Source organism: Apus apus, chromosome 19 (assembly GCF_020740795.1).
Source record: "Apus apus isolate bApuApu2 chromosome 19, bApuApu2.pri.cur, whole genome shotgun sequence".
Classification (NCBI taxonomy): domain Eukaryota; kingdom Metazoa; phylum Chordata; class Aves; order Apodiformes; family Apodidae; genus Apus; species Apus apus.
The window spans coordinates 8,814,583-8,841,211 of NC_067300.1; the positions used below are offsets into that span (position 1 = coordinate 8,814,583).

The 26,629-nt window shown below is 50.6% G+C and overlaps 1 protein-coding gene and 1 long non-coding RNA gene across 4 annotated transcripts; one reads left to right on the forward strand and one right to left on the reverse strand.

Moving 5' to 3' along the window:
- Positions 1–8,365: 8,365 nt before the first annotated feature.
- On the reverse strand, positions 8,366–17,372 carry LOC127392544 (uncharacterized). Of its 2 annotated transcripts, none has more exons than XR_007891288.1 (3): positions 17,220–17,372; positions 14,870–16,787; positions 8,366–9,624 (listed from the first exon to the last, which is right to left on the reverse strand). It is a non-coding gene; the product is annotated as an uncharacterized LOC127392544 (long non-coding RNA). The 2 variants fall into 2 exon arrangements; XR_007891289.1 differs by having other exon boundaries at positions 14,870–16,052; positions 16,411–17,372.
- A 122-nt stretch (positions 17,373–17,494) lies between these two features.
- On the forward strand, positions 17,495–26,208 carry PPP1R26 (protein phosphatase 1 regulatory subunit 26). Of its 2 annotated transcripts, XM_051636627.1 has the most exons (3): positions 17,495–17,583; positions 19,886–23,980; positions 25,329–26,208. In XM_051636627.1, the coding sequence occupies exon 2, from the start codon at positions 19,947–19,949 to the stop codon at positions 23,931–23,933; it is 3,987 nt and encodes a 1,328-aa protein (XP_051492587.1). In that variant the 5' UTR covers positions 17,495–17,583; positions 19,886–19,946; the 3' UTR covers positions 23,934–23,980; positions 25,329–26,208. The 2 variants fall into 2 exon arrangements, with proteins under 2 accessions (XP_051492587.1, XP_051492586.1); XM_051636626.1 differs by having other exon boundaries at positions 19,886–26,208.
- The last annotated feature ends 421 nt before the right edge of the window (positions 26,209–26,629 follow it).

Consider the following 26,629-nt stretch of genomic DNA (forward strand, 5'->3'; position numbering starts at 1 on the left):
GGCACCACAAGTGTCAGGCAGGCAGGAGGATGTGGAAAAAGCTCCTGGATCACCTGGGACTCATCACCAAAGGGGCTTTGAGTGGAAGAGAACCGAGGCTGCTGCAAAAGTGAAGATTTCCACCCATTTCTTTGCAAGCCAGAGGTTTAGGGCAGGGGCTTCCTGCACAGACAGCAAGGCAGGAGAGCTGCTGCCCTGTGAAACTTGGGGAAGATGGTCAGGGCAGGATCCTGCAAACCTCCACTCTGCAGCTGGATGGTTCCCCCTTCCCTTCCACGGGCCAGTGTGAAGTCCCCTGGGTCAGCTCACAGCCCCCAGACCAGCACACAACCTCCTGGACAAGACCACAGCCCCTCAGACCATCCCACAGCCCCCAGGACAGCACACAGTCCTCTGGACCAGTCCATAGTCCCTGGACCATCCCACAGCCCCTCAGACCATCCCACAGCCCCTGGACCATCCCAAGCTCATGGGATGTGCCTGCTCAGCCCTTCCCCAGCACGCCCAGGGCTTTTGGAAGAACTCGGCAGCTGCTCTAGCAGTGCCCATATATCTCTTTTTAATTTGAAGAATGAACAGCTTCCAGGAACTGCTCCGAAGTTAGAAACAATATGATGATGCTGGTGAATAAGTCATGAGGACTGGAGCCTGAATCTACATATTTATGTGCACACTCCCTCTTCCGGGGGGATGATTTATATAATTTATACAAGTGAGAATATTCCGATGCCAAACTGCAGCCATCAGAGCTGCTCTGCCAGGGGTCCCACTTGCCCCCAGGTTCCCCCAAAAGCCAAGCTGCCACCCCAGAGTACTGCTGCAAGGCTGGCACCAACCTCCTGGCTTCAACCCACTGCCCAGGTGGCTCCAAGGATGCGCAGATCCCTGCCCTCAGGTCAGTGGTTTCCACCCCCCAGTGCTGCCAAAGCCACTGACCAGAGTTCTCTTATTAGAGAAATTTAAAATATTGCCAACCAGCAACATGTCAGAGCAGGGGAGTCAGCAGAGATCTATTTTCATACACTTTCCATCCCAACAGTTATTATTTTTCATTTTTCCTTTTTTTAATTATTGAACATTTCTGCTTCAAGGAGCTCTCCCGTTCTCGGGGGACAAAAATAAATAAAAATTAAAAGGGCCTTTTGCTAATCTCTGCCTTTGACTGTGGTGGAGTTGAGCAGTTATCCTTGAGAAGGATGATTGCAGAGTGCTCTGCCACCTCCCCCCAGCCCCCCACCCCTGTTTTCTGCAGCATGAGAACATCCCATGGCTCCAGGGTTTGTCTGTACACTCCCCCCTCCCCACCATGAAGGAGAGTGAAACTAATTAAATCACAAAATTGCAATTGGCACTTTTCCTGTGTTTTTCCCTTTTTCACTCAGTGCTCGGCTGTGCCTTTAATTACCACCTTCAATTATTTGTCACTTCAAGGTCCAAGTCCCACTTTTGAAAAACTCTTTCACTTCAGTCAAGGGAAAAATCTGCTGAAAGTAAGAGAGGGTGGGGGGACACAAGCTTGGGTGCAGACCCCAAAGTACCAGCTTAACTTAAGCATGTAATTAAGTGTGTAAGTTAAGTGCTTCGTGAGGCTCAGAGCATCTCTGTGTCTCAGTTTCCTCCAATCATGCACCCCTGGGGCTGGGTTGGTCCTTTTCTCTAGGACTGGAGCCACTGGCCTTGTCACCGAGGACAGAAGCAAACCTTCTCACAGCCTTGAGACCCTGGCTGAGGGGCACATAGAGCCCCCCCAAACCCCTCCTGCCATCCCAGCAGCCCTGCGGCTGGTAGCAGCCCATCACCTCTGCTCTCCCACCCTGGTGCCAGCAGCAGAAATGCCACCACAGACCTTTTTCCCCCTTCAAGCACTCCCCAGGACCCTGCTGTGAAGAGTAGCCTGCAAGCGGGGAGTTGAAAGCCACCAGTGAAGGGTTTCTCCTGGAGAAGGTTTCCTTCACAAGCACCCCAGGCAAAAGAGGTCTCACCACAATCACAAAAGCATCAAGGACTTGGTTGGAGATCAAACACCTCTCACTCTGCCTTCAAAGACAGCTGGGGTAGCACTAAGAGCCCGGGCTTTCCCTCCCAGCAAGCATCCTCCTCTCTGTCCACCTGAAGCACATCAGCACTTCCATGGATCCATCGGTTCCCCTCCCTGTGCCAGTGGGATGGGCCAGAAAAATCCAAAAATAGGACTAAAACCTCCTGGAGACACTTGTACCCTCTCACGCCCAGCCCTGGCAGTGCCCGACCTGCCCACAGGCTGCAGGGATGGAGGAAATCAGCACCACAGCACATTTGGGGAAGCCCTCGTTGCTCCTCAGCAGAGGGTGCCTGGATGCTCAGCACCACGGGATGCCAAGCAGCAAAGCCAGTACTCAAAGACCATCAGGATCCCAAACCACTCAGGATCAGATGCAGGGAACTCCAGGGCAAAGTGTGAGCACACCCCACAGCTCAGCCTGAGCGAAGCCTCGGCACCCTCTCAGCTCCATCCCCACCACCTTCTTGGGTTTCCTTTGGAAAAACCCCTCAACCTAATCCTCTGCCTTTGGGCAGTCAGGGTGAGCAGCTTCTGCCTGCTCTGTCTCTTTCTGTAAGACCTGGGGGGAAAAGGAAGGAAAAAAGAGCTGGTGCAAGGAGCAGAGAGGAGGAGGATGCACTTCCTGGGAATGAGTCCTTTGCAGCAAGTGAGGAAGGAGAAGTACAGAGGATTAGCACAGACATGAAAATTAAAGAGTCAGAAGCAATTAGAAGAGCCTGGATCACCACTTGGCCCCAGAGGAACCCCTGATGATGGTGTGGGTGCTCATTAAAGAGCTGTAATTAGGACTCTGAAGCCACTGATGAGGCACTCTGCATCCCCAGCACTGCAGTCCCCACACAGGCAGCTCCCATTCCCTCCTCTCCTCCCCCAGGACCCTTTGCCCCCCAGAGCTGGGGCACAGGGCAAATCCCCCTGCAGCCCAAACCCTGAAAAAGCTTTCTCAGGGGCAACAGGAAACAAGGAGCAAACCTGGAGCAGCAGCATGGAGGGCTGGTTTCCTGCCCGCTCTGGGCAGGGTATGACCCCAGCCTCAATGATGCCAATGGGCCATAAATCCCAAAAAGAGGAAATATCGAAAAGTCACACATGTGGGGCTACTTTGGTGCTTGCCAAGATGTTCAGGTGAGGCTGCGTGGCCTCGGGGAGCTGCTGTGCCATGAGTTGAGCTCATGTGGCTTTGAGATGCTTTTTGGGGAGGGTCTAAGGATGGACCATTAACCCCAAGGGCAGCCCGAGCCCTGGCAGGAGCAGGTGACACGTGGCAGAAATAATTGAAGGGGGCCCCCTCACCCCCAGCTGGACACGACCCTTGGGCTGACAAAAACCCAGGATACAAAGATGGGATGAATTGTTTGAATGCTTGATGAAAACCCTTGAGTGAGCTTGAACTCAACGGGGTGTTGTGAGGCTTAATTAATTTACGTCCAAAAGCATTCTGAGGACATCAGATAAAAGAGGTTATTATAGGATTGCAAAGAGATCCTTTATCCCACAAGATGGAAGCAGGAACAGCCCTGGTCACGCTCCCCCTTGAAAGAGCATGGGCTATTAGCACAAAGGCTGGTGTTGAATAAGAGCTATTCTATTTTTTTTAATTTTATGGAAATGATCCTGCAGCTTCTGGTGATGACACATCATCCTGGCAAAAGAGGGCACGGTGGGGGAGAAGCTCCTGGTGAAAAACAGAGCATTAATTAGTTCTTCCTAAAAGCCTGCAATGAGCAAATGTTAAGAGTTTGGCCCTAAATCCCTCTTCTCCACGATGCCCCCAGGAGACCTCACCTCTGCTCTGGCATCCCACCAAGCTGAGTTAGGGTGTCCCAGGGGTTCCCTGCCACCACCAACTCTTGGAGCCCCTCACCACGTGCTCTGCTGAGACCCCCTGTCCCCATCTCCTCCTGTGGTTTTGAGGCAGAGAGACATTTTGGGTACCCTGGGCTGGGGGAAGCAGCTGCCACCACTTGGAAGGTGCTGGACAATATTTGTTGGGAGATGGTGAAAGGTCAGGAATTGTGGGGTTTTTTCTGCCAGGATGGGCAAAATGGGTCCAAAATCGGTCCCAGTCCCATGAGAAGAGTTGGTGTTGCTCTGTCTCCTTCCACAGGCTGGTGGCTCTCTGGCTGTCAGGGCAGGATCAGGCCCTTTTACTTCTTTTGTGGCTGTAGATCATGTGCACTGCAACCTGCAGGACAGGTTCCTTCCCAATAACCCTCGGAAAAACCCCTTGAGGAACTGGAAACACCCCAGGCAGCAGCTCAGCACCCACAGCCCCCTGCCCATGCAAGCTCTTGGAGGGGGAGGAGGACTGGGAGGTCGGGATACAGGGAGGCTGGCGTGGGGACAAGGATGGGAACAGGAGGAACCATGGGGAAGGAGCTGGATGAGTTTCTTGTCACGCTGCTGTTCCAGCACAGACATGTTTAATTGCAGCTCCATGGCAGAGATAATTGGTAGGTATGAATGTCGCCCTCGTGGGCGTTAGTTTTCATTGGCTGTTTATGTGAACGGGCGAGCTTCTGCTCCCAGGTTTCTGCTTCCCAGCTGCCAAGACACCACAGGGAAAGCACATATCCTGCTAGGAACACCTTGCCTTCACCACAGGGAATCCAACCTGGCCTCCCCTGCATCGTGGAGCCCACCCAGGCAGCAGCTCAGGGGTGGATCTACCTGCTTCTGCTGTGACAGTGGGAAAAGTCCCACCAAGGACACGTCTTTCCGATGCCCCAACCACTTGGCATCCATAGGGAAGGTGCTTTTGGTCCTGCTGGGGGTCTGCGCAGGCCCTCTGGCACCCCTGCACTGTGGGGGTCTGTGGGTGCAGAGGTCTCACCGATGCAGTTGCCATGGAAAAATAAAACCCTTCATTTAGATTCAGAGGAAGCTAATGAAATCATTAACAAGTATCAAAAACGAGGCAGGAGGATCCTCGTGGTGCTTCTGCTCTGACACACAGGGTGGGCAAGCTGATCCTGAAAGCAAAGCAATGGAAAAAGCAGGGAAATTAATCCCACCTAAGTCTGAGCTGAACCATCTTCTCACTGGGGCTGGTATTCTCTGAATTTTATTGTGCTTCCTGGCCCAAAAAAAGCAGAAATGGTAACTGCGGGAGAAACTGTGTCTACACAATAGAGAAAGCACCAGCACAGCTCTTCTGACCCTGGTTTGCAGTGCAGCTGGTGAGGGACACCAGCCTGGGATGGGCAGCCCTTGCTCCATGGGATGGAGGATCCATGTGGTTCTGCAGGACCTTCAGCTGAAGCTGGGACAAGGCATCTGCTCCATGCAGCTGAGAAGTGGGGGGGACACTGGGAGGATCCCCCAGTTGCATTCACCTGAGGCTGCTGGGCACTATCACAGAAGGACCTGGTTTTTAGGAGTTATGAACATCCCAATGGCAAAAGGCACCAAAAGGGACTCAACAGCTCAGCCTCCCTGAGGGCTCAGTGCTGGCCTTCAGCTGGCTGGACACACCATCTCCACTGGTGGTGGAAGGCTTCCTTCCACCCTGCTCTGAAATACGGCATCAGATCCATCTCTGCACCAATTTATGCAGCATCACAACGTGCTCCTTCCATCTCCTCTAGACACCATTTGGCAGATCTGTGCTGTGAATGTCACAGCAGTCTTTCATAATAACTTCTCCCACCATCCTGTCAAGTGCCATGAGACGGGTGCACCATCTGCTGGGAGCCAGGCTGCCATGTGCTGGGCCACATCCCTCCCTCGCTGCAGAGACCCTCAAACCCTTCCCTGGGCCCACTCAGCCTGTCTCGGGGTGTAACAGATCAGCACTTCAGCAGTCCTTGTATTTCTCCCAGGGATTCAAGCAGTTCCTTTTTTTCTCCCTGTAGATGCCCTTCACGTCTGCAGCCATGGCCCTGTGGGTGAGGAGGTGACCAGGTCCATGGCTTAAAGCACCTTCTCATGTGTGTCTTCAGTGCTCAGCACTAACACCATCTTCCAGGGTAAAACATCAATAGGAACATCTCCATCTCAGGACTCCTTCCCTGAAACAAGTAGGCAGCAGCACTTCAAGTCATAGATAAAAGACTGTAACCTGATTTTCTCAGGCAGGAGAATGTCATTCACTCAGGGAGAAAGATCTGATCAACGCTGCTCAGCCGGGTGCTCTGCACTGAGTGAGAAACCTGTGGGAAAGGGGAGCTACAAACCTGGTAGGGGCAGGGAGAGGGTAGCTCACCTGGAGACCAGCTCAGCCCTGAGCCCATTGCCCCTTCCATCCTGGCCACCTCTGCCGGCCCGTGTCACTCCTGAGGGTGACATCCCCTGGGACCAGGGGAAGGGTCTGAACCACCAGTGGCTGAGGGTTTGTCCCAGCTTTGAAAGGCAGCCAGGAAGGAAGAAGAGGAACCAGGCATCAGCATCTGCAGCTGTTGATGCAAGGAAACCAGGCTTCAAACGCTTTTCAAAAGCTGATTAAAAAGTATTCCTCAAAGAAGCACCTAAACAAGAGTCTCCTTGCTGGGCATTGCCAGGGTGACTTCTTTTTCCTTGGGCTGTACAAAGCAACAACAGCAAAGTGATTTATACCTGTGTTTGTGCTGGGAGTGGGAAGAGTCTGGGCAATTAGTGCAGGAGAGAAAAATCTCAGGGCAGTTTAATACAATTTTTGTTGTTCATGTTGTTGTGCTCAGCACAAGCTGGGAAAGGCCAGTGCAGTCCTTGCCCCTGAGGAGCACATGGTTTCAGCAGCTTGGATAATGAGAAAGAGTGTTTTCTAAGGGAAAAGAAGTGAAATGTTTTGGGTTTTTTCCTTGTGAAGTGCTTGCTTCCTTCAAGCTGCTTGCACCATTTTTCCTAATTAAAATAGATCTATAACGTCACCCAGTGCTTTTTGATGCTTGCTCTTTCTATAAGTCTGATTTGGATCAATGAAAATGTCCTAGGAGCTCACAGCAATAACCTTGCTCAGCATTTTTTCACTTGAAAGAAACCCAAGGGGAAGAAATGTAAGAATGCAAGTGGTTGTGCAAAAAGAAGGATTTTCCAAAAGGACTATTCCTCACCCCGGAAAAGAAAAAGCAATAATATAACCTCAGTCCAGAATTTCCCATCAAGGCTGATTTGCATAATTAACACTAGAATTAGTCTTTGTTCTGTCCAAGTGATTAGGACAGCTTGTAAAGGGAGCCTGGCCAGCTTGGCCCAAAGCAAAGCAGGTCCCCACAGGGGTTGTCCCCAGCTCCCCAACATGCAGCCACAGGTCCCTGGCAAAGCCATGAGTGACTTCATGCCTTGTGATCACCAACCCTGAGTGCAGCCCAAGCCTGGCATGCCCAGACACTCACACAGCACCGAGAGCAATGATAATTGCAGTTTAGATTTGATTTTGCCTTGAAAACACACTTTCATCAAACCTGATTGGATTGGCATTGAAATCTGAGCATTGCTGGAACCGAGTGCTGCGGATTCTCCACCAGAGTTCTCCTGCCTTTTCAGCTGGGTTCTGCTTTAAACATGCCTCCCACCCGCTGCAGTTGTGCTCAGAGCTGAAAAATTATGAAAAGGGACTTTCATGCCAAAGCAAAAAAACCAAAACCAACAACCCACCCTCAGTCCCAAAACCTGTGAAGACTCAGCCGCACTCGTGCTCCAGCGTGCTCAGCATCATGAGGATTTTATTCCCCCCCCCCAACAAAATGTCAAAAATGTACTTAATGAGAAGTTCTCCTCTTACAAATGAAGCAGTAATCTGTCAGAAGAGAAAATCTGCTGTAAGCTTAGAGCTCATGCCCTGACTCCTTGCCAGCACACATTACAGCTCCCTGGCAGCTGGGCGGGCAGTGGGGCCCGAGTGCCATCTACAGTGGTCTGGGGGAACTAAGAAATCCCAAATCCTGCTGCAGCTCCAGGCTCTTCCTTCCCTCTGCTCATTTGACCTTGCTGGAGACACAAAAAGCCTGGATGGGTTTTGGGGTGCTTCCCAAAATTTAGGATGAGGCTGTGACTGCCTGAGCCGTGAGAAACACAGCAGGGATGCAGCACAGGTCCCCAGCAAGTTATTCAGCTCTCCAGCAAAAACACCCTGACCTTTAATATGAGCTCATTTTGCAACCCATGCTCACAGCAGAGACTGCAAGCTGGTGCCCGTGCCATAGGGCACAGGAAGTCCTGCATGTGGCTTCACCAGTGTGAAGAGGAGCTGGGGCTCTGCCTGTAAACTCGTCTGTAAAACACACCCCAGTGAGTTGACAGGTAAGGGAGGAGGAGAAGATCCAGTCGAGAGCCACACTGTAGCAGCTCCCAGAAAGATCTGCCAGAGAACATATGGTGTGTTTTAAAATGCACTCGTAACATTTATTTAAAATCCAGGCTCTAAAACTTGCCAGCAAAGCTTGACGGGAGGAAACCTTTCTGTATGCTGGAAGCTCTGCTATTGTTTCACCCAAATCATGAAGCTTGTATTTATTTGGTTTTATCCTAAACAAATGGGGAGTATTACAATGAGAACTGTGCTTAGGATTCCCCTTGTGCCTGCAGGGTCCCAGATCCAACCTGCCTGGCTCCCAGGGGCTATCCTCACCTGCCCTTACCTGTCCTCACCTGCTCAGGGGAGCTGGCAAACCTGGCCAACCTCACCCTGCCCTGACACAACCCCTAAGCCATAAACGCCCTGCTGCGACCAGGAGGTGGCTCTCTAGAGTGGTGGCCCTGGAGGAGAGGAGCATCTCTGTCTGTGTCCTTCTTGCTGCCGTGGGATGAGTGGAGAGGCTGGATCCCCGGGTGGGGCGGGGCGGTTCGGTCTGTTCCGTTCTCCCGGGCAGCCCCGCGGGCTTGGCAGCCGCAACCCTCCTCACCTGGAGGTGAGTCCGGGGCTGGCAGGTGAGCCCGGGGCTGGCAGGTGAGCCCGGGGCTGGCAGGCGAGCGGGGTTTCTAAACCCCGGGCTGTGTTGGCCCCGCGGCTCCTCCAGCCGGCCCGTTCCGCACCCAGCAGGAACGGAAAGAGCCCGATTGCCACCAGGCACGGGGCCACCCCCAGGAACTGTCCCCTCTCCTCCGCCTTCCGCTGCGCTCTGCCAGCATCTCCCCCGGGCACTGCCGGGCCGTGCTCTGCCAAGGACAGAAAAGCCAGGAACAGCAGGAGACGGATTTCTCATCCCTCGGCTCCACCTGGCCCTGTGCCGCGGGTGATGCTGCCCAGCACAGCCCCGGGGCGGGAGGCACACGGGAGCCTGTGCCCCGTCCTGTCAGCGGGAGAGACCTGGAAGGGGTCGGGGGGAGCCGGGAGCAGCCCCCAGGGCCGGTTGCACCCCACATTCTGCCGCAGGAGCTGGGGTCTGGCCGCATCTCGGTGCTTTTTTTGGTGTCCAATGGCAGTTGCACCATCTAGAGGAGAAACGGGTCCCGGTCCCCGAGCAGAGACCAAATCCAGGCAGGAAAAGGATGGGCAGAGCAGGTCCCAAGCGAGACGCAAATCCTTCAGCGAGGCACGGTGGGAGCAATTTCAGGGTCTCAGGAATGAGCCCAGATGGCCCATCTTTCCCAGAGAATGGGAACAGGGGGAATAGGACTCAAAGCTGCTGGCACCGCCTGCTTTATGTGTGACTGATCTCTGCTGGCTGCAATGAACAGGGAAAGGGAGAGGGGAAAATACAAATTAAAAATCCCCAGCTTGCAGTCAAGCTGACCACACACCCCTGAGCCAGGAATCAACAGCCCTGAAAGCAATTTCATTGCTCAGCTGGACCTGTATTACCTCTCTCTCTGAACAGATGTGCCAGTGACACAGGGATTACCACAGCAGAGATGTGAGGGGATGATGATCAGACCATTCTCCTGCCCTGGCAGCAGTGCTACTCCTCTCTGCCCTTCCGGCTCCCCTGCCACTGGGTGCTGAGGCCACACTGCTGCCCAGCCCTCCAAACAAGTGGCTCTTCCCTCATGCTGGAGATCTCCCTGCAGGGAGGTTTGAGGACCAAACCAGCAGGGCCATCCCCACAGGTATCTGGAGGGAAAGGAGGATGCACACTGTGGGTGGGCTGTGCCAGCAGCACCCACCAGCCCTGCAAACAGGTCCCAGTACCGGGGGGCTGCCTTTGGCCACCTGCCAGTTCACCTGCCTCCTTCCCTACAGCAGCCAGATGAGCCCATGCTCTGACTTGCATTGCCCTCCCACAGGGTGTTGGGGCTTCACCCTCCTTTGCAGCCTCCTGCAGCACAAGGAGATGTAGGAGCTTCATTCCCACAGATTGATTTTTTAAATTATTATTTTTTTTGTACCACTCAGGCTCCTGCAGATTGTGCAAGTCACAAGGAAATGTTGATCATATCCCAAATACAACCACTAACACTTCTCAAGCTCTCAATCTGCTTCATTTGCTGACACCCAGTTTCCTTCTCCTCCTCCCACGAGCTCCTTGCAGCAGGTTCCTTCCCCACACTCTGTAGCAGATCCATCCACCAGCTGCTCTGGCTTTCCCATCCCACACCCAGCTGCACACACAGCTCTCCCGGGGCAGTGCTGGGAGCCTGGGATGCTGCCTCCACTCCTTCCCTTCCACACTCGTGGGTTTTCTGAGCCTTGGCCAAGCTGGGTGGAAGCCTGGCCACAGCTCAAATCCAGCCCTCACCCTGTGGAGGGTTCAGTAAGGAGCAAGAGAACCACAAAGCACATCATGGCTGGTTGTTTTTTTTTTTCTTTCTGATTGTCCCAGGCCAGTCAGGGCAGCACCAGGTATTGGTGCATTGTTGGACCTTCTCCACGAGTTATGTTTTGGTACCTCCACGGTGTCAGCTTGGCAGCTCCCAACCTCCTGGTGCCGTGGAGCCAGCTGCCATAGGGTGCTGGATGGGTAGGAGGGGGTTTGGGATGGTCTTCAAGGGGCTCAGACCAGTGTCAGAGGATTCAATACCAGGGCAAGGAAACACAAGGGCTGTCCATTAATGCCAGCAGCACAAGCCCCATTCAGGAGAAAGTGCTTCTCTGAATACCATGTTTTTCTTAATGCTTACCAAAAGGACAGGATTTGATCTCCTCTGCTTCCAAAGCTGTTAGAGATCTGTTGCACTGATGGTATTTGCACTGCCCAGTCAATACACCTCCACCCCCAGAGAGCTCTGCAGAATGGGAGGGTGAACCTGATACTGCACTTAGTCCAAAATTACCATCCCTGGACACATGCCATGGCCCTAAAAGCCCTGTGTAAAAGCAGGAGGGAATGTGGGCGTGAATGTGGACTGTGTCTGTGTCTGCAGCAAGCACAAAGCAGAAGGTGCTCAGGGTTTTGCCCTCCACCTCACTTGGCTAGAGCACTGGGAGGTGACTTTAGCCCACAGGGATAGCAGAATGAGGCCTGGTGAAGAAATAAATTACTATTAGTGTGTTTGACAAATGTTGCTTCAACCAGCCTGAAAGGGACCTGGGAGGTCCCTCTACCCTGCAGAGCAGGGCAGCTTTTGCTCTGCATGGCTCCTCTGCTCAAGGTGATCTGCTCTGTGCTGGTTTGCTGGAGAAGAACCCAGCTCAAAGGATTGCACAGACTCCCTGACCCAGCATGTTTTTTCAGTTTGATGAAAATTCCAAACAGTGCTGCTCTTCAGTTTGATCCAGAACTCACTTAAGGAAGTGTTTTGACCAGTGAACCAAACAGCAGCTGTTTGAAAATCCTTAATCAAAGCCCAAAGTGCATTTTGCAATCACAAAGGCGTTGGTGAACGAGACTCTTTGTGCACCCTGGCCCTGGCCCCTGCCTGCCCAGCGTGACCAGGCAGGCAGGGTGGACTCAACCAGCTCCACAGGGACCTTGGGGACACGTCGCTCTCTTTGTACCACACTTCAGAGACTTTGAAGCCCTGCCAGTTGCCCTGTTGTGAATTCATTGCGGAGAAGTTTCACTTGTTTGCAGCCAAGAGAGTCCACAGATGCTAAAAATAGAGCACTCCTTGAAGGTGAGCAGCAAAGCTTTCCTACGTGTGAAGATGCCTTTTAAAAACACTGGCTTAGAGCTCCCGGGGGCTGGGACAGTGCTTGGGATGGCTCTGCTGGGGATCAGGAGCTGCTCCATAGAAGTTGTCTGGTGTCCCTTGCCTCACAGGTGGCTGCAGGGATGCTCCTGAGCAAGCAACTGGTCAGGAAAAGTGCTCCGTAAATGCAAGACTTCATAATTGCAGAAAGACAAGTCCACGGCTGTGCTGGGACTTGTCAACAGAAGAGCTAGAGCAGCAGTAATGAGGGGAGCTGGAGCACAATGTGTTTTCCCCCTTAAAGCTCAGTAATTGCACTGCAAAGCCAAACCAGAACAATTTCCTTTTGAAATACACAGGGAGCACAGCATCTCAGGTTCATTACAGCTCTTCCTCTTGTGGCATGGAAGGTACCTATCCCACTGTGCATCTCTGATCTTGCCCTTTAAATGGGCCCTTTTGAAGCTCACAGACCCCTTTTCATCACCTTCCACCTCAGCTCACGGCACCTAATGCTTGCATTTAAATCCCAGCTTGTGGCTGAAATCAAAGTCTTGCTGTGGGAAACTCTGCACGTGGTTCATTAGAAGAGGAAAAAAAGACTGACTTTCCATCTTTGAATGCATCCCAAGCCCTAGAGTTGCAGGAAATATCTGAGCTGCCCTGGCACCTTGCACTCATGCTGCTGGCATGATTTGGCACCAGCCTTCAACACTCAACTTCAGCTGCTCATCCCCAAGAGGATGATGGATGAAGTGGAAAGAGGTTGGTCACTGTTCTGGCAGCATCTCCATGACCCTGCAGATCCAAGAGCAAAGGAAGGAGCTGTTGCAATTTGGAAGGCTGGCCTGAGGAATGCAAAGGATCTAAAATATAAACACACTGCAAAACCCTGCAGTATTTAGGCAGGAGTCATTGCCCGTGATTGCTCAGCCTGCAGCCCTGGGGTGAGCTAGCAGTGTCTCTGGAGGAACCACAGCTGCTAACACCCGGGCCAAGACCAGCAGCAGGTCCCCGTTTGGTGGCCCAGTAAGCACCACACCACCCAGTCTGCCCTTTCTGGGTAGGACCCATAGGCCAGCATGCAACCTAGACAAGCCCCACACCAGCTCCTGGCTTCCTCTCGCCTCCCTCCTCTGCGAAATCCCAGAGGCTGGAGGAAACTGAGCCGATAACAGCCTGACACCTAATGGGCACAAGCAGAATTGTGACAGGAACAGGCTGGAAGTGTCCTCATGGGAATGCCGGCAGCGTTGCCTCACAGCAAAGCCCACCGAGCTGGATGGAAAGGGAAGAATTGGTAAAGAAAACTCTTAAGAGCCCGTACAGCACATTTCTATGTTTATAAACACGCAAAATTTATAATTTAACCCAGATAGGAATGAGTTGTATGAAAACTAGTAAAAGGTTCTAGGTACAAATGTAAGGGAGGTGCCATCATTTCCTTTGACATTTTACAGGTCTCTGCCACATGAAAGCAAGGAAAGGTCAGGGTGGCAATCTTGGCACTAAATTGTATTTTTCAGGTTGTATTCCTATGCCAGACACACTGGGAATCACAGCTGGGAAAGGACAAATTCCAAACCAGATGGTAGTGCCCCACAGAGACCTTCAGCTACGTGTTGTACAATGGTCAGTAACGAATGGGAAGTTCACCAGATTTGACTCAAAACCATCAGCTGCATTCTGTAACTGTGCCTCTGTGCTGCACTTCCCACTGGATGCATTTCAGGGAGCTGGTGGATCTCTTTTCTTTAAAATAGCTGGCATCCCAAGGTGATTTACAGCAAAGGTCTTTTCTAAGGGAAGCCAGAGCAGAGCTTCCTGGAACCCAACTCCACCAAGAACCTTCTCCTGCCCCAGATGCTCCTTCCCTGGGCAGCATCCAGCCCTGCTGTGAGGGATCTCCCACCATCTCTGCTCCAGTCAGAGAAAATAGAAATGTTCAATGTCCAGCACTGCCTGCTGGCAGCTTTCACAGGCATCTCTGTTCCTTTTCTTCTAAATTAGATCTTTCTATTATAACTTCAAGGCCTCATGAGTCTCCTTGGCATTTATTAAATAACAACTAAACTCTTCATTTTACCACGTTACTACATGATCCCATTGTTCTCCATCTGATGTGCCACCTGTGATCAGACTGAAAGAGCTGAAGAGGGTGGGAGGACACAGGAGCAGGGCCACCACCATGACCTGCTGTCACCATGGGACACATCCAGCTCTCACTCACGAGCAACTTCATGCAAGAGGGAAACAACTGCTCAAGCATCACCTGAGCCCTGTTTTGAACCAGAGGAAAGCAGCCCACTTGATTTATTGTAAAGCCAACGCTTGTACTACCTTTCCCTGAAAGGTTTTGAGCCTGTTGAAGCTCCATAGAGCCACATGATATGTGGGCCCCAAATACTGACTGAGCTGAAGGGTCAGGCTGGACTTCATCCACCTCCTTTCCCTGCCACTGCTTCCACCAGAAACTCAATGGTCTCAGCAGGATTTCACTTCTGTGGAGTGGTTTTCCCCAAAGCCTAAAGATGTGCTTGGGAAATGCAAAACCACCACTAGCAGAGGAAAAGTTCTGCAGAACCTGAGGCTACCAACTTCCCTCATGTCCTAGACATGGCTGTGCCCTCGGCCTGTGTCAGGTATGACTCACATTCCCAAGGGACCAGCAGAGCAGCAGCAGTGCCTGGTGTTTTAACACAGCTCCATGTAAGAACTGTAATTGGCCGCAAAGCCACAAGTTACCTGACAGCAGGAAAATCTGACAGGCAAGTCCTTTTGTTCTTACTATTTCGTTTTTGATCTTGCCCTTTTCCTTGCTGGGAAAAAAAAAATAAAAAAATTAAAAAGCCATCACCTGAGCTCCAGTTTCAGCCTCTGATAAGCCACAGCAGCTCTTACCTCTAATGTATCCAGAGGCAGCAATAATGAGCACCCGTTCCGACCCCCTGCAATAAGCCACAAATGGGATGAGCAGATCCTGAGGTCGGGGAAGATGTTTCATTTTGAAGACATGAATGTTTCCCTGCCATTCCGGCCATCCTAACAAGGGGTCCAATTAGTGCTTGTGACTTTGTCATCCATCCATAAGGGGACAGGGACCACTGCTGTCATTTCCGCCAAGATCACGGGTCAGGAAGAGAAATCATCCCTACTGGGACCCTGGGGAGAGGCTCTGCTCTCCTTTCAAGTCCAAGGCAACGTGCTCTGCAGAGCCATAAGATGCCACCTCCACTGATAAAGGCAGAGCTCTCCAGCAGCTGCCAGCCTCCCCCCTTCCAAGCAAACTGCACGTGCACAGGAACATTTGCCAGGCTTCTGGACATAGCTTTGACTTTAATTTTCTTTTTCAAGTGCATTCATATGTAAATTGTCCTGGTCTGAGAGGATACATGAATACAAGCACCCTTTTTTTTTTCCCTCTGGTGTGGCATTAGGGGGAATATGGTGTAAGGAGCAAAGTTTCCTCACCTCTGGGCTGTAATTCTGCAGCTAAGGAAAAGCAAGATAATTGTTTCCCTCTGCACACAGATGCTGGCTGTGCTGTTTTCAGCAGCCTCCTTCCAGTGAGCCATTTCAGAGTATAAAGGCCTATTACATATCCCAGGGACAGGAATACAGAGGTAGAAGTCTTATCTGACTTGTCTGATCTATTGTGAGAGCAGCAGATAAATGAATATGAGTCTATAATTGTGTCTGACAGTTTGAAACATGGTCCTGTCCCACATCCCCAGGGTTAGAGGTGGTTTGGTGGATAGCAGACTCCTGGGGACAAAAAAATAATAATTAGAATATGAGGTTGGAGTCCAGGAAAAGGCACAGTTCCTCAGGGAATGAATGTATGTGTGCTCCCCAAAACAAGCGTCCCTGGGGGGAAAAGCAGCTGGAACTCTGTTCCACAGCACTCGACATACTTCAGCCCCACATCTTGAGATGTGTTCCCACAGAGTGAGCACGAGAACATCTGAAGAGCCTTGCAGCTCAGAGACACGGTGTCCATCACCTGCCCTGCACCCCTGCCAGGGACAGGAGCAGGGCAGGTTCAGTCCAGCCACGTTGCCAGCTCCAGCAGCTCCTTCTCTTTCTGCAAGGACAGAAAGGATTCACCTTGGGGCCCGACTCTGATGATCAGCACTGCATCAGGAAACTGCCCTCCAACTCTAGAGCTGAATTTCTTGTGAGCTGTGCTGAGGTGCTGCGCCGTGCTGTCCAATGGCACCATCAGTCAAATAAAAGTGTCTGGAGCTTTGAATGAAGAGTGCCACAGACAATGAGTAATTGTATGTGGTAACACCTAGTAAGGATATCGGGCCTGATCCTGACATCCATCCCATTCTTGTGCACCGGGAATAAATCTCTTTACGGCAGAGGAGCCCAGTGGGGTGTGAGGATGATGCCTCATCTGAGCTGTCACCCCATTTTCAGCTTGGGACCCTTCATACCTGCTGCTCCACATGGCTGTTCCCTTCATCTTCTCTATCCTGAGTGTTTCTCCTGTGATTCTGTCAACCCCCTGCCAAAAGATACTGGTTTCTTCAGTAGCATCACAAGTGTTCAAACACCATGGGGGGAAAAAAAAAAATGCACTGGCGAAGTGCAAACAGTCAGCACTTTGGGTTCAGGCACCAGAAACTAAGAATGGAAATGGCCGTGAAGATGTACAAGCCCAGAGTTATGACTCACTCTGTGATTTTTAGTCAATGAGCAGGTTGAAACGGGTGTCCCGAACAGAAGGGCTCTGCAGCTTGGCTCTGATCGGGAAGCACCGGGACGACAGGAGACGCCTGGCAGCACAACCCTGGGGACAGCCTCCTCGTTCCTGGAACAAACAGCACACGAAAACTTTGCTGCTTCTCTCTATGAAACCTCCAACACTCTGGTACTCCCAACCATCTTCAGCTTCTGAAAAATACAGGCCTTGGCTCTTTTAACCCCCGCTGTACTTTGCGTCCCCAGCCCGCGGGGTTGGGGCAGCCGGCAGCGCGTTCTGCCGGTGTCCTGAGTTTCCCCCAACTTCGTCGCACCCTGAAGGGAGCGTGACAAATTTACTCTCCTTCTGTGCGTTGTACTCGACTGTAGCCTCAAAAGCGATCGGTGCGAACACCCGCTACGTGTGTTTTCAAAGTCCCTGCTGGCACAGAGCGGCTCAAGCACTTGCAGGGCCGGGGTTTGGGGCCCAGCTCTCGCCCTGAGGCTGCGAAAGGCCGCGGCTCCCGCAGGCCGGCGGGGCGCCCCTTCCTCCCGGCCTGACCTTCCGCTCCCCAGCGTTGAACGGGCTCCAAACTCCCTCCGCGCCGGCTCCGCAGCTCCGGGGGGAGCGGCCGCGCCTGCCTTTGTGCCCCGGCCAGGCCAGGCCCGGCCCCTCCTCGCCGGTCCCGCGGACTGAGCCGGCGGCCGCCGAGGGCCGGGCGGTCGCCCCCGCCTCCCCGGCGGAGCCCTGCGGCGCATGCCTCCCGCTCCCCGCGGGCAGGGAAGGAAGCGCCGCCCGCCCCTGCACCAGCGCGGCGGGCAGCGGCGGAGCCGGAGCCCGGCGGAGCGGAGCGGAGCGGAGCTGAGCACCCCGGAACCGCCGCCATCATCAACCACCTCTCGGCGTCCTCCCGCGGCGGCCGCAGGTGAGCGCCGGGGGCCCGGGGGGGGCGGCGGGGCCGTGCCGAGGCGGAGGGAGGCCCAGGCCCGGGCCCGGGCCCGGCGCGGCCGGCCGAGGGCGGCGGGAGGCGGGAAGGGGGAGCCATGGCGGCGCGGGCAGGGCCCGGCGGGCGGGGCGCCCCGCGGCGGTGGCCCCGCGAACCGCGCCCGCAGGCGTGTCCCGCGCGGGGGTGCCCCCTCGCAGCCCCTCCGGGGGTGCCCCCTACGCTTGGTGTCCCCTCGCAGCCCCTCGGTGGATGCTCCCCCCACCCCCCACCCCCCCACGGTGGGTGTCCCTTCGTGTCTCCTCACAACTCCGTGGGTGCCCCCTGAGCTGGGTTGTGCTGTCACAGCCCCTGCGTGGCTGCCCCCCGGGGGGATGTCACCTCGCAGCCCCTCTGTGGGTGCCCGCCGGGCGGGTTGTCTCCTCAGGCAGGCTCTGTGGGTGCCCTGGAGGGACTGTCCCGTCGCGCAGTCCCTGTCGATGCTCCCCCCGGAGCGAGTCTCCCGTCGTGTCCCCTCACGCAGCCCTTGTGGGTGCCCCCTCAGCTCCTTTCACACCCTCTGTGGGTGCCCCCCCGGCTGGGTGCCCTCTCTTAATCCCCCCACACGCAGCCTCCAGTTGCCCCTGGATGTCTCTGCAAGCTCCACGGGTGCCCTCCCTCGGGTGGGTGTCCCTTCGTGTCCCCTCACAGCCCCTCCGTGGGTGCCCCCAGGTGGGTGTCCCCTCAGAGCCTTCATCCCCGGGTGGGCTCCCTGGGCTGGTCGGTGCTGGGGCAGGAAAGTTTATCCCAGTCCCATGTAATTGTTGGAGGGCAACTGCAGCCCTGGTGTATTGTAGCAAAGGCACCAGCCCTTTTCACGGGAACTGTGGAAATAGGTTAATAGGAAAGAAGTTTGGTTTGGTTTTTGTGTGTGTTTTTCCTTTTTTTTTTTTTTTTTTAATGAAGCTGGGAGCTTAAGCGCGTTAATTGCATTTCTTCGGGATGATTAGGTATTCTAATTTCTGTCTTTTTAATCCTTAGCTGCTTATTACAAGGAGAAATGTGTTAAATTTATGTTTGCCCTAGTGAGTGTGTCAGAGGCTACTTTAGAAATGGGGCTTGAACAACTGCCCAACTGGTGAAGCTTTTTGTTGGGGCTGCTGTATGCCTTGTGTCTGCCAGCTACGGTTTTGATCCCAACAGATGATGCTGCAGGTGAAACCTTCAGCCCAGAAGGGACAGCGTGGAAGTGGTGGACTCTTCTCGGGTGCTGTCTGCCATTTTCTGGATTGCTTTTTTCACTATTCCACAAAACAGGGCTTCATTCTGTTGGGGGTTTTTACTGTAATACGAAGAACAGCTCATCTTCTTCATCCTGCTTTTGCAAACTCCTCATGATTTGTGTTTGCCAAGAGCTTTTACCCTGCAGTGAGGGCAGAATGATTGATGTCTCAGGGTTATTGCTGTATAGTATGTTTCAGGAAGAAATAAAATAAGCTCCCTTCTCTGTGAGCTGCCCCAAGTCCCTCAGCTCTGTGTGTTTCGTACCAAGCCAGAACTAGTAAAAGCTGTCTTGGGCTAGTGTGTGAGTTCAGGCATCATGCTAACAGAGTTCCTCTGTGCTTTAAATAAGAGTTGGTCCGCGTTCCACCATCTAAGATCATGGACAAGCTTCCTTCACATCCACCCATTATGTACCATGTGGACATAGCCAACATTGTTTTTGTTGTAAAACTGAAAAGCTGAGCTGTGCGTGGTAAGAGTTCTTTACAAAGGGCACTTATGCCAAAGGAAACATGGAGCAGATTTTTTTTGCAGTGTTCTCCACTCCCACCAGTTCCACTTTATGATGAAAGTTTCCCTTAAAATTGTTGATTCTCTCTTGCCACAAAGTTCGTTGCAGAAATATTCAGGCAATGTTAGTGCAGAACGGGGTCACACTGAGCTATCATCAGCGGTTCTTTGTGGGTCTTTACAGTAGATGGTTAATTAGGAGTGTGTGCAAAAGAGAGTGTGACCTTCAGGGCAGAAAGGCAGGAAGAGTTTCGGAAGTGAAGATAATTACCTGAACAGGCTTATGGTTGTGCCAGAAAATAGCTGAAAACCACAAATGCTGAGTATTCGGTCTTAATGGCAGTAGTGACTGATTTACCCCTTAAATTGATGCTGAGGACTGACTCTTGTGATTGCCTGGCACAGGAAGTCTGAGTGTCAATAATTTACAGTTGATATTATCACCGTAATTACATGGAACTTCTAGAGGGGAGATGCGTAATGAAAAATATTTTCTCTTCATTTATTGTAGGATGGAAGACAGACCAGTCTGAAAAACTGCTCCATTGTGGACTTTGCTGTTGTCTGCTAGAATGTTCCTTATGAATGCGTCTCCTTTGGTAGCTCTTCAGACAAAATGGGAGTCCTTTGGACCAGCAAGGAATTGTAGATACCCTGTTTGCTTCTCTGAGTCTGAAGGGGACGTCACTAGAACCTCTGTAAGTGCAAAAGTTCAGATGATCATAAACAACCTGCAAACCCAAGAGTCTCCCCTGGGTATGAACAATGAGTATGATTGTATTATGCAGAAGAAACAAAAGGGAGAAAAGGGCACTAGTAACAGAGTCAATTCTAGTGCCACGTTGCTACGGAAGCATCCTCAGTACACCAAGTGCAGTCGCCCTGCTGATTCAGATGACACTGAAGTGGAAGAGAACGTGGGGTTTGGGACCCTCTTGCTCGATTCTGATAGTGATGATTCTGTTGACCGAGGGATAGAGGAGGCCATTCAAGAGTACTTGAAAGCAAAAAGCAAAAGTGAGCAAAGGAATGCGGAGTGTTCTGAAAACCTAAGTAGAGACAAAAGGTTTAAGAGGGAATTCTCCCAGAACAAAATGGCTGGTAACCTTCTGCCTGTCAAATTTAAAGCTGAGATGCTCTCTGAAGAGTACCTGTCTGACCACCTGGGAATTGGCAAAAGGCTGCAGCCTGCATCCCCTCAGAGCATCAGTAGTGATGACTCTTTTGAGCAGAGCATACAAGCTGAAATAGTGCAGTTCTTGAATGAGAAGAAGCAGCAAGAAATCAGTAAATGTGTGATCGGGGAGGATAAAAAAGATTCTCACGTGAGAACGGTCCTAAAATGCAACAAGGAAACACCAAACCCGCCAGACTGTGGTGCCCTGAAGCAAGGGTGTAATGCGCTCCTCTTGAGGCACCATCCCAAGCTGCAGAAAACCAGCACGCAGTCCAAATGTCTGCAGCCTAAAATCCGAGGAGAACCCAGTGATTTCAGCCAGGTGAACCAAGCCTATCTAGAAATGGCCACTGTCAGCCAGCCCTGGGTAGTGGAGCAAAGTGAAGAAAGTGGAGCTAATTACTGGGAGACGAGGAGAGTGCTTAGGAACGAGAGCGCACACATGTCCGACTCCAGTAGTGATGATGGCATCGAAGAAGCCATTCAGCTTTATCAGCTGGAGAAAATCAGGAAAGAGGCAGCTCATGGAACAAACTGTGTCCCTTTGCAGAGGGAACAATTTGATGCAAAGGGTATGGCAGACATTTCTGCAAGCCTGACTATTAGCTCCACCAAAAGTGCCTCACCAGAAATCCATAAAAGCCCCGTAGGCAGCAAGAGAAAAGAAACTAATTCCAAGTCAACAGAATTAGAAAGCACCAGCAATGAATTTAACAAGCTGTTTAAACCCCTGAAAAAAGCCAGACATTTTGCACCTCCAGAAAACAAGATTGCTGCTTGTGAGCTCACGTTCCAGGCCTCTTGCAGAGCAGACTCCTCTGCAGAACTCATGTGTGCAGAAGCTATCCTTGATATTTCCAAAACAATTATGCCATCCCAAATGGGAAGTGACAACAAATCGCTGGCTGCAGACTCCTTCTTTTCTCCCCAGCTTCTCTCCTCCTCCCATTGTGAAAGTGACAGCAGCCTTGTGGACAGTGATGATAGTATAGAGCAAGAAATCAGGGCTTTTTTGGCTCTGAAAGCACAGTCCAAAAGCCTTGGATCAAAGCCTTCCAGCCTGTCACACTCAATCCAGATGCCTTTGCCTTCTGATCGAAACAGCCTCACAGGTACCCTTGAGCCTTCTCTTCCCAAAACACTGAAACTATCACTGCATCCTAAGAGGAGACTTAAAAGGGAAGACAGAATGGCAAAACAAGGTGCATCAAAGCTACCTGAACAGCTGGAGACAGGACTTTTCCAGCCAGGTAACTACTCAAAATTCCCTGTGCTCCAAGAGGCATGTGCCCTGAGCAGCCCTGCAGAACTCTGTGGTGCTCAAAGGCTTGGCAGCAAAGAGACAAGGCAGCAGCAGCCGATGTCTTCCGAATTACCTGGGTCTGTTGGCAGATGTGTGGCCTTGGACTCTGTAAACCCTTTTATGCAGGTTCAGAGCAGCACAAGAAAGCTCATGAAAAATCCCACCCCGACTCAAGAGAGGGATGGTTCGGATGATGAGAGCAGTTCTCTGGACAGTGATGAGGACCTTGATAGTGCCATCAAGGATCTTTTACGGTCTAAAAGAAAATTAAAGAAGAAATCCAAGGACCAGAAATCTCAGTGCAAGAAGAGAGTCAGGTTTAGCGAGGCAGAAACTCCGCTGCTTGATGAATTTAGTAGCTTCCAACAGAATGAGTGCAAGTGTAAAAATCCCGTGCTACTGAAAAGCTGCCTCTCAAAACCTAGAAAAGCTGTGAAAGAAAATGCAATGAGAAACCCTTCAGACAGCATAAATGTAAAACTTTCCAATGAAAAACCAGAAACCACAAAGAACCTGGAGTCTGACTTGCAGCTTAAAAAAGGATATAAACCTAAGCCCATTTCAAACCAGAGTAACCTGCGGGTGGCTAAAAATAGACAGTGTTCTTTCAGAGCTGCATCAGATGCTGATGACAGCAGTTCAGTGGACAGTGATGACAGCATTGAACAAGAAATTAGGAGGTTTTTGGCAGAAAAGGCTAAAGATTCTGCAAGCAGTTCAGAGGTGCAAAAAGATGAGGCAGCTCTGGACCTGTTGAGAGTGACCAAACCAATGGCTAATAAAGGAAAAGTGAAGCAACAGCCAGCTGAAAATGAGATTGAGCTCATGTTGGGTCAGAGTAAAAGGACTGAGGTGTCTCAGCAAACTGAGGAGTTGAAGAACTCTCAGAGAACAGAAGGGAAAAGTGCAATGTTACCTGGCAGTGGGAAATCTTCCTCTGCAGAGAATGTTAATCGTCAGACTACTGGTCAGTCAAAAGCCAAGCAAGGACTAGTGGGGGTTAAAGGTGTTGCTGGTGGTGAGTTACCTGGAAACACAACAGGTAAAAAGGGTGTCCCAAACACAGAGGCCGTGCAGAAAATGCTTCCACCTAAAGCCAGCAAAAAGGAAGGTTGTAAAGTGCGGAAAGTAATTAATGCAAAGTCCAGATCTAAAAGGAAGAACACCTTTCACCTAAAAATTTCAAGTAAATTTATTGCAGGTCTAAAATACACTCGGGACAGGAAGAAATCCATGCTTATGAACAAAAGGCAGAAAGCAGAGCTTCTGCTGGCCCAGAGCAGTGCGTTAGGAACAGAAGTGGCTTCCCAGGACACAGGTGTGCCTAGCCAGGGAAGAGGAGCCCCTATGGCAAAAGGTGAATTTAGTGGGGAGTGCACAGCAGCAATAAAAGAATCCAGTTCCTCTCAGCAGCTCGCTGTGGAAGTGTCAAGTCCCCATGTAGCAGAAACCTGTGCGAGACTGGAGGCTGCTCCTCTGTGCATCAAAGAGGAAGCAGAAGGATGTGGAAAGGCTGATGTCTCAGCAGCACAGTCGGACTCACACCCGAGTCTCCCCTTGCAGGAGCAGAGTGTGGCAGCAGTAAAAGTAGATGAGGTTTGCAGAGGGACACTGAAAGCTGAGAACACACAAATGTGGACTGAGGAAGGAGATCTCCACCAAGGCAGCTGGGCAGGTTCAAACTCAGATCCCCCACACCCTGAGCACAGTGTGGCAAAGGTGGTAAAAGCAGATCAAGTTAGCAGAGACACATCTCAGCAGGGCCTACAAGTGTGTGCTAAGGGAGAGGACAACCAGCAGGACAAGAGGCCAGATCCAAGGTTAGGCTGCCCACTGCAGGAACTAAATGTGGCAGCTGGAGCAGTGGATAAAACTAGTGGAGGAGCATGTACAAATAACAGTGTGCCAGTGTGCATAAAGAAAGAAAAAGTGACCTGCCAGGACAGTGACAGGCAGGAAGAAATTCAGGTATCCAGCCCCAGTTTGGAAGGAAAAATACCTGTCCTGCAGAATAGGGAAACTGCTTGTGAAGTGGACCAAGGGCAAGAAGTTTCAGTCAAAAACTGCAAAATTTACTGACGTACCTGCAGGGGTCTGCCCAGATTGAAAAGAAAAGTTTCAAGTATGTAAGTACACTTTTTTCTTTACAGTAACAGTCTTTGTAGAAAATACCTATAATTAAAATTACCTTGCTAAAACTTGAGACATGAAAGGAGAGACAGTGGGAACTGCTGATACCTGTATATCAGATACACACTAATGTGAAAAATGCTTCTATTTAACAGGGATATCATGGATAAACATACATAGTTGTTTTTTGTAGAATTTTGTAAATTATTTAAAGTGCTCTAAGGAAATATTTTTTTATAATGATTTTTAGGGCTCACAATTACTACAGGGTGTTGTAGTTACTGTAGATAAGATACTGGCTAATCACTCTCTAAATTATGAGGCCTCTAATCACATATCAAAAGGAAACCTGTTTGTGCTCAGAATATATTTGGCAATCTGTTAAGAGATCCTAGGAAAATGCAGCATTTGAAAGCAGTGCTGTGCTTTTGAAGCAGATTATCTGGCACCTGTTCATATTCAAGCTGCCTTAGGACAATCCTGTGTAGTGGTTTTATGCTGGGGTCTCAGTTCTCCCACCCCAAGGCTGGTTGGGCGAGTTCAGTGAGCAGAACTCCAGCAAAGTCAGCACAGCTCTGGGTGTGGAAATCCATCCTTGAAGATACAAATGCAAATTCAGGTAAATGAAGTGGATCGGTCTGTCTGCACGTCTGTGTAAAGTGATCTCGGCAGCTGCTGGAAGTACCTTTTGAATCCAGAAACCTCTTGCTGACAGATGATGCAATTGGAGAAAAGCGAAGGAACGTGTCCATTCAGGCAACGTGATTTCTGTGGGTTTCACTAGATTTATGTACTGTTGGACCTGCAAGGCTGAAACAGTCCCTTGTTACTCTCAAGTCTGATTTTGATGCTCTGCAGTCACCCCGAGATGGGGTTTGGTTTTCTGAATGAACTTTCTTCAGTTGAGTGCCCTTACTTCCCTTTTTGAGAAGTGGTTTCTAAAATGTTACATTTCTGTGAACTTTTATTTTCATTTACAGTTTCTGTGCAATAGAGCAAAGCTAGGGTTGCTGTAGGAAGTCCCTGATGTAAATGCCAAGGATATTTTCAGCACTGTTCTTTCATACTGGTAGTGTTTTATCTGCCTCTGTTTCCAGCAGCCAGAATAAAGCAATTTTTCACTACTATCTTTTTATTTGTACTAACTTTAAACGGGATTGAAGTAGCATATTCATACCACAAATAAAAAGTGTCCTCATGCTGGATTCACTAAAAAAATCCAAGAAGTGTGAATTTAAGCTGTTGGCTGGTTCTTTCCTTTTCATTTGTGTGTGGTGAAGTCCTTTGAGTAGTTTGTTCTTACATCTTGTCCGTGTGGATTGATCTGATACTCTCTTTATCTAGTCTTCTACAGAACTTCTCTCAGCCAAACCACCACTTGGTATCCCTTGGTTCCTCACTCACTTCAACAGTCTTCCAGGAGGCTGGCCTTAAACTTGCAAAATGGAGCAAAACCAGTCAAGAACGGATCCAGTATCACATCCTACCCCTGGTGTTTACAGAATGTTGGCAGACTGCAGCGTGTGGTAGACTAGAAGGAATAACTGTGGCATGTAGAGAAATAAACAACATCCCTTGTGTGTTTATACTGTTGTGCAGTTACATTTTAAACATGTTTATAGTGGTCACTTGACATTTCTTACTGTCCAGCCACCTTTTTATAGTCCTCTGGTTGGTTGGTTTGTTTAAGAGATCAGTATGCTAGATCATCTCATTTTTGTGGTAGGTTACCTTGGAAGAGTGTTTTCTTACTTAGCTGACCTGCCTCCACAGGCACCTAGTTTTGTCTGCCTTGGTTCAGTTGCAGGATTTGAGCCTTTTGTTTGGAGTAGGTAAATAGGCTGGTTCTTTAAAATAGAAGTTTTCAGAGTACCTTGCTTTAAAAGGAGTAAACTGTATACTTAATTTTAATAGAGATGATGGAAGCACCATGTACTGTTTATATAAAATAAGCTGAATGTTTCTGCTCAGAAGTTTTCAGTAAATCAACATGAAGACTGAAAAGGTGTCTTGTGCCCCTGTCCGTGTCGGTGTTCTCAGTACTACTTGTGAACTGATTCACTTTCAGTTAAGATGCAGATCCAATTACCTTGTGCTTTAAAGAAAATAAAAATAATTTCAAACAGCACTTTTTTTTTTAAATTGATAAACTTGATTTGTATATAGGAAATGGTGTACATTGATAAGTTTATAATGTTTAATAAACGGAGTTCTGACCAAGGAACCAGAGTGCTCCTATGGTTTGTGTCCTCGTCTTTAGTGGTGGTATTTTTGTGTTTCTGGGTTGTTTTTTTCCTTCCTGCCTGCAGTCTGAAGATGTAATTAGCTCATGGCAGTAATTGTGAGTGAAGGATGTCACCCTTGCAGGCAATGGCAGTGTTGGTGTGAGCTGAGCCTGGGAACAGGATCTCTGTTCACCTGCTGCTCTCCCTTCTTGCCTCCTCTTGTCTGCAGCCACCCACTGCCTGGGACTGTCATCTCCTCTGGGACAACAGCCTGGCATTTCCTCGTGGCTGTGTAACAGAATCTGGATCTTTAAAGATGTGGCTGTTGAAGGGAATGTTGTTCTTAATAACAAACCAAAAACTTTCTTTAAGAAGGAGAATCTGCAAAGTACATAGGCATAAAAAAGTTGTGGGTCTTCT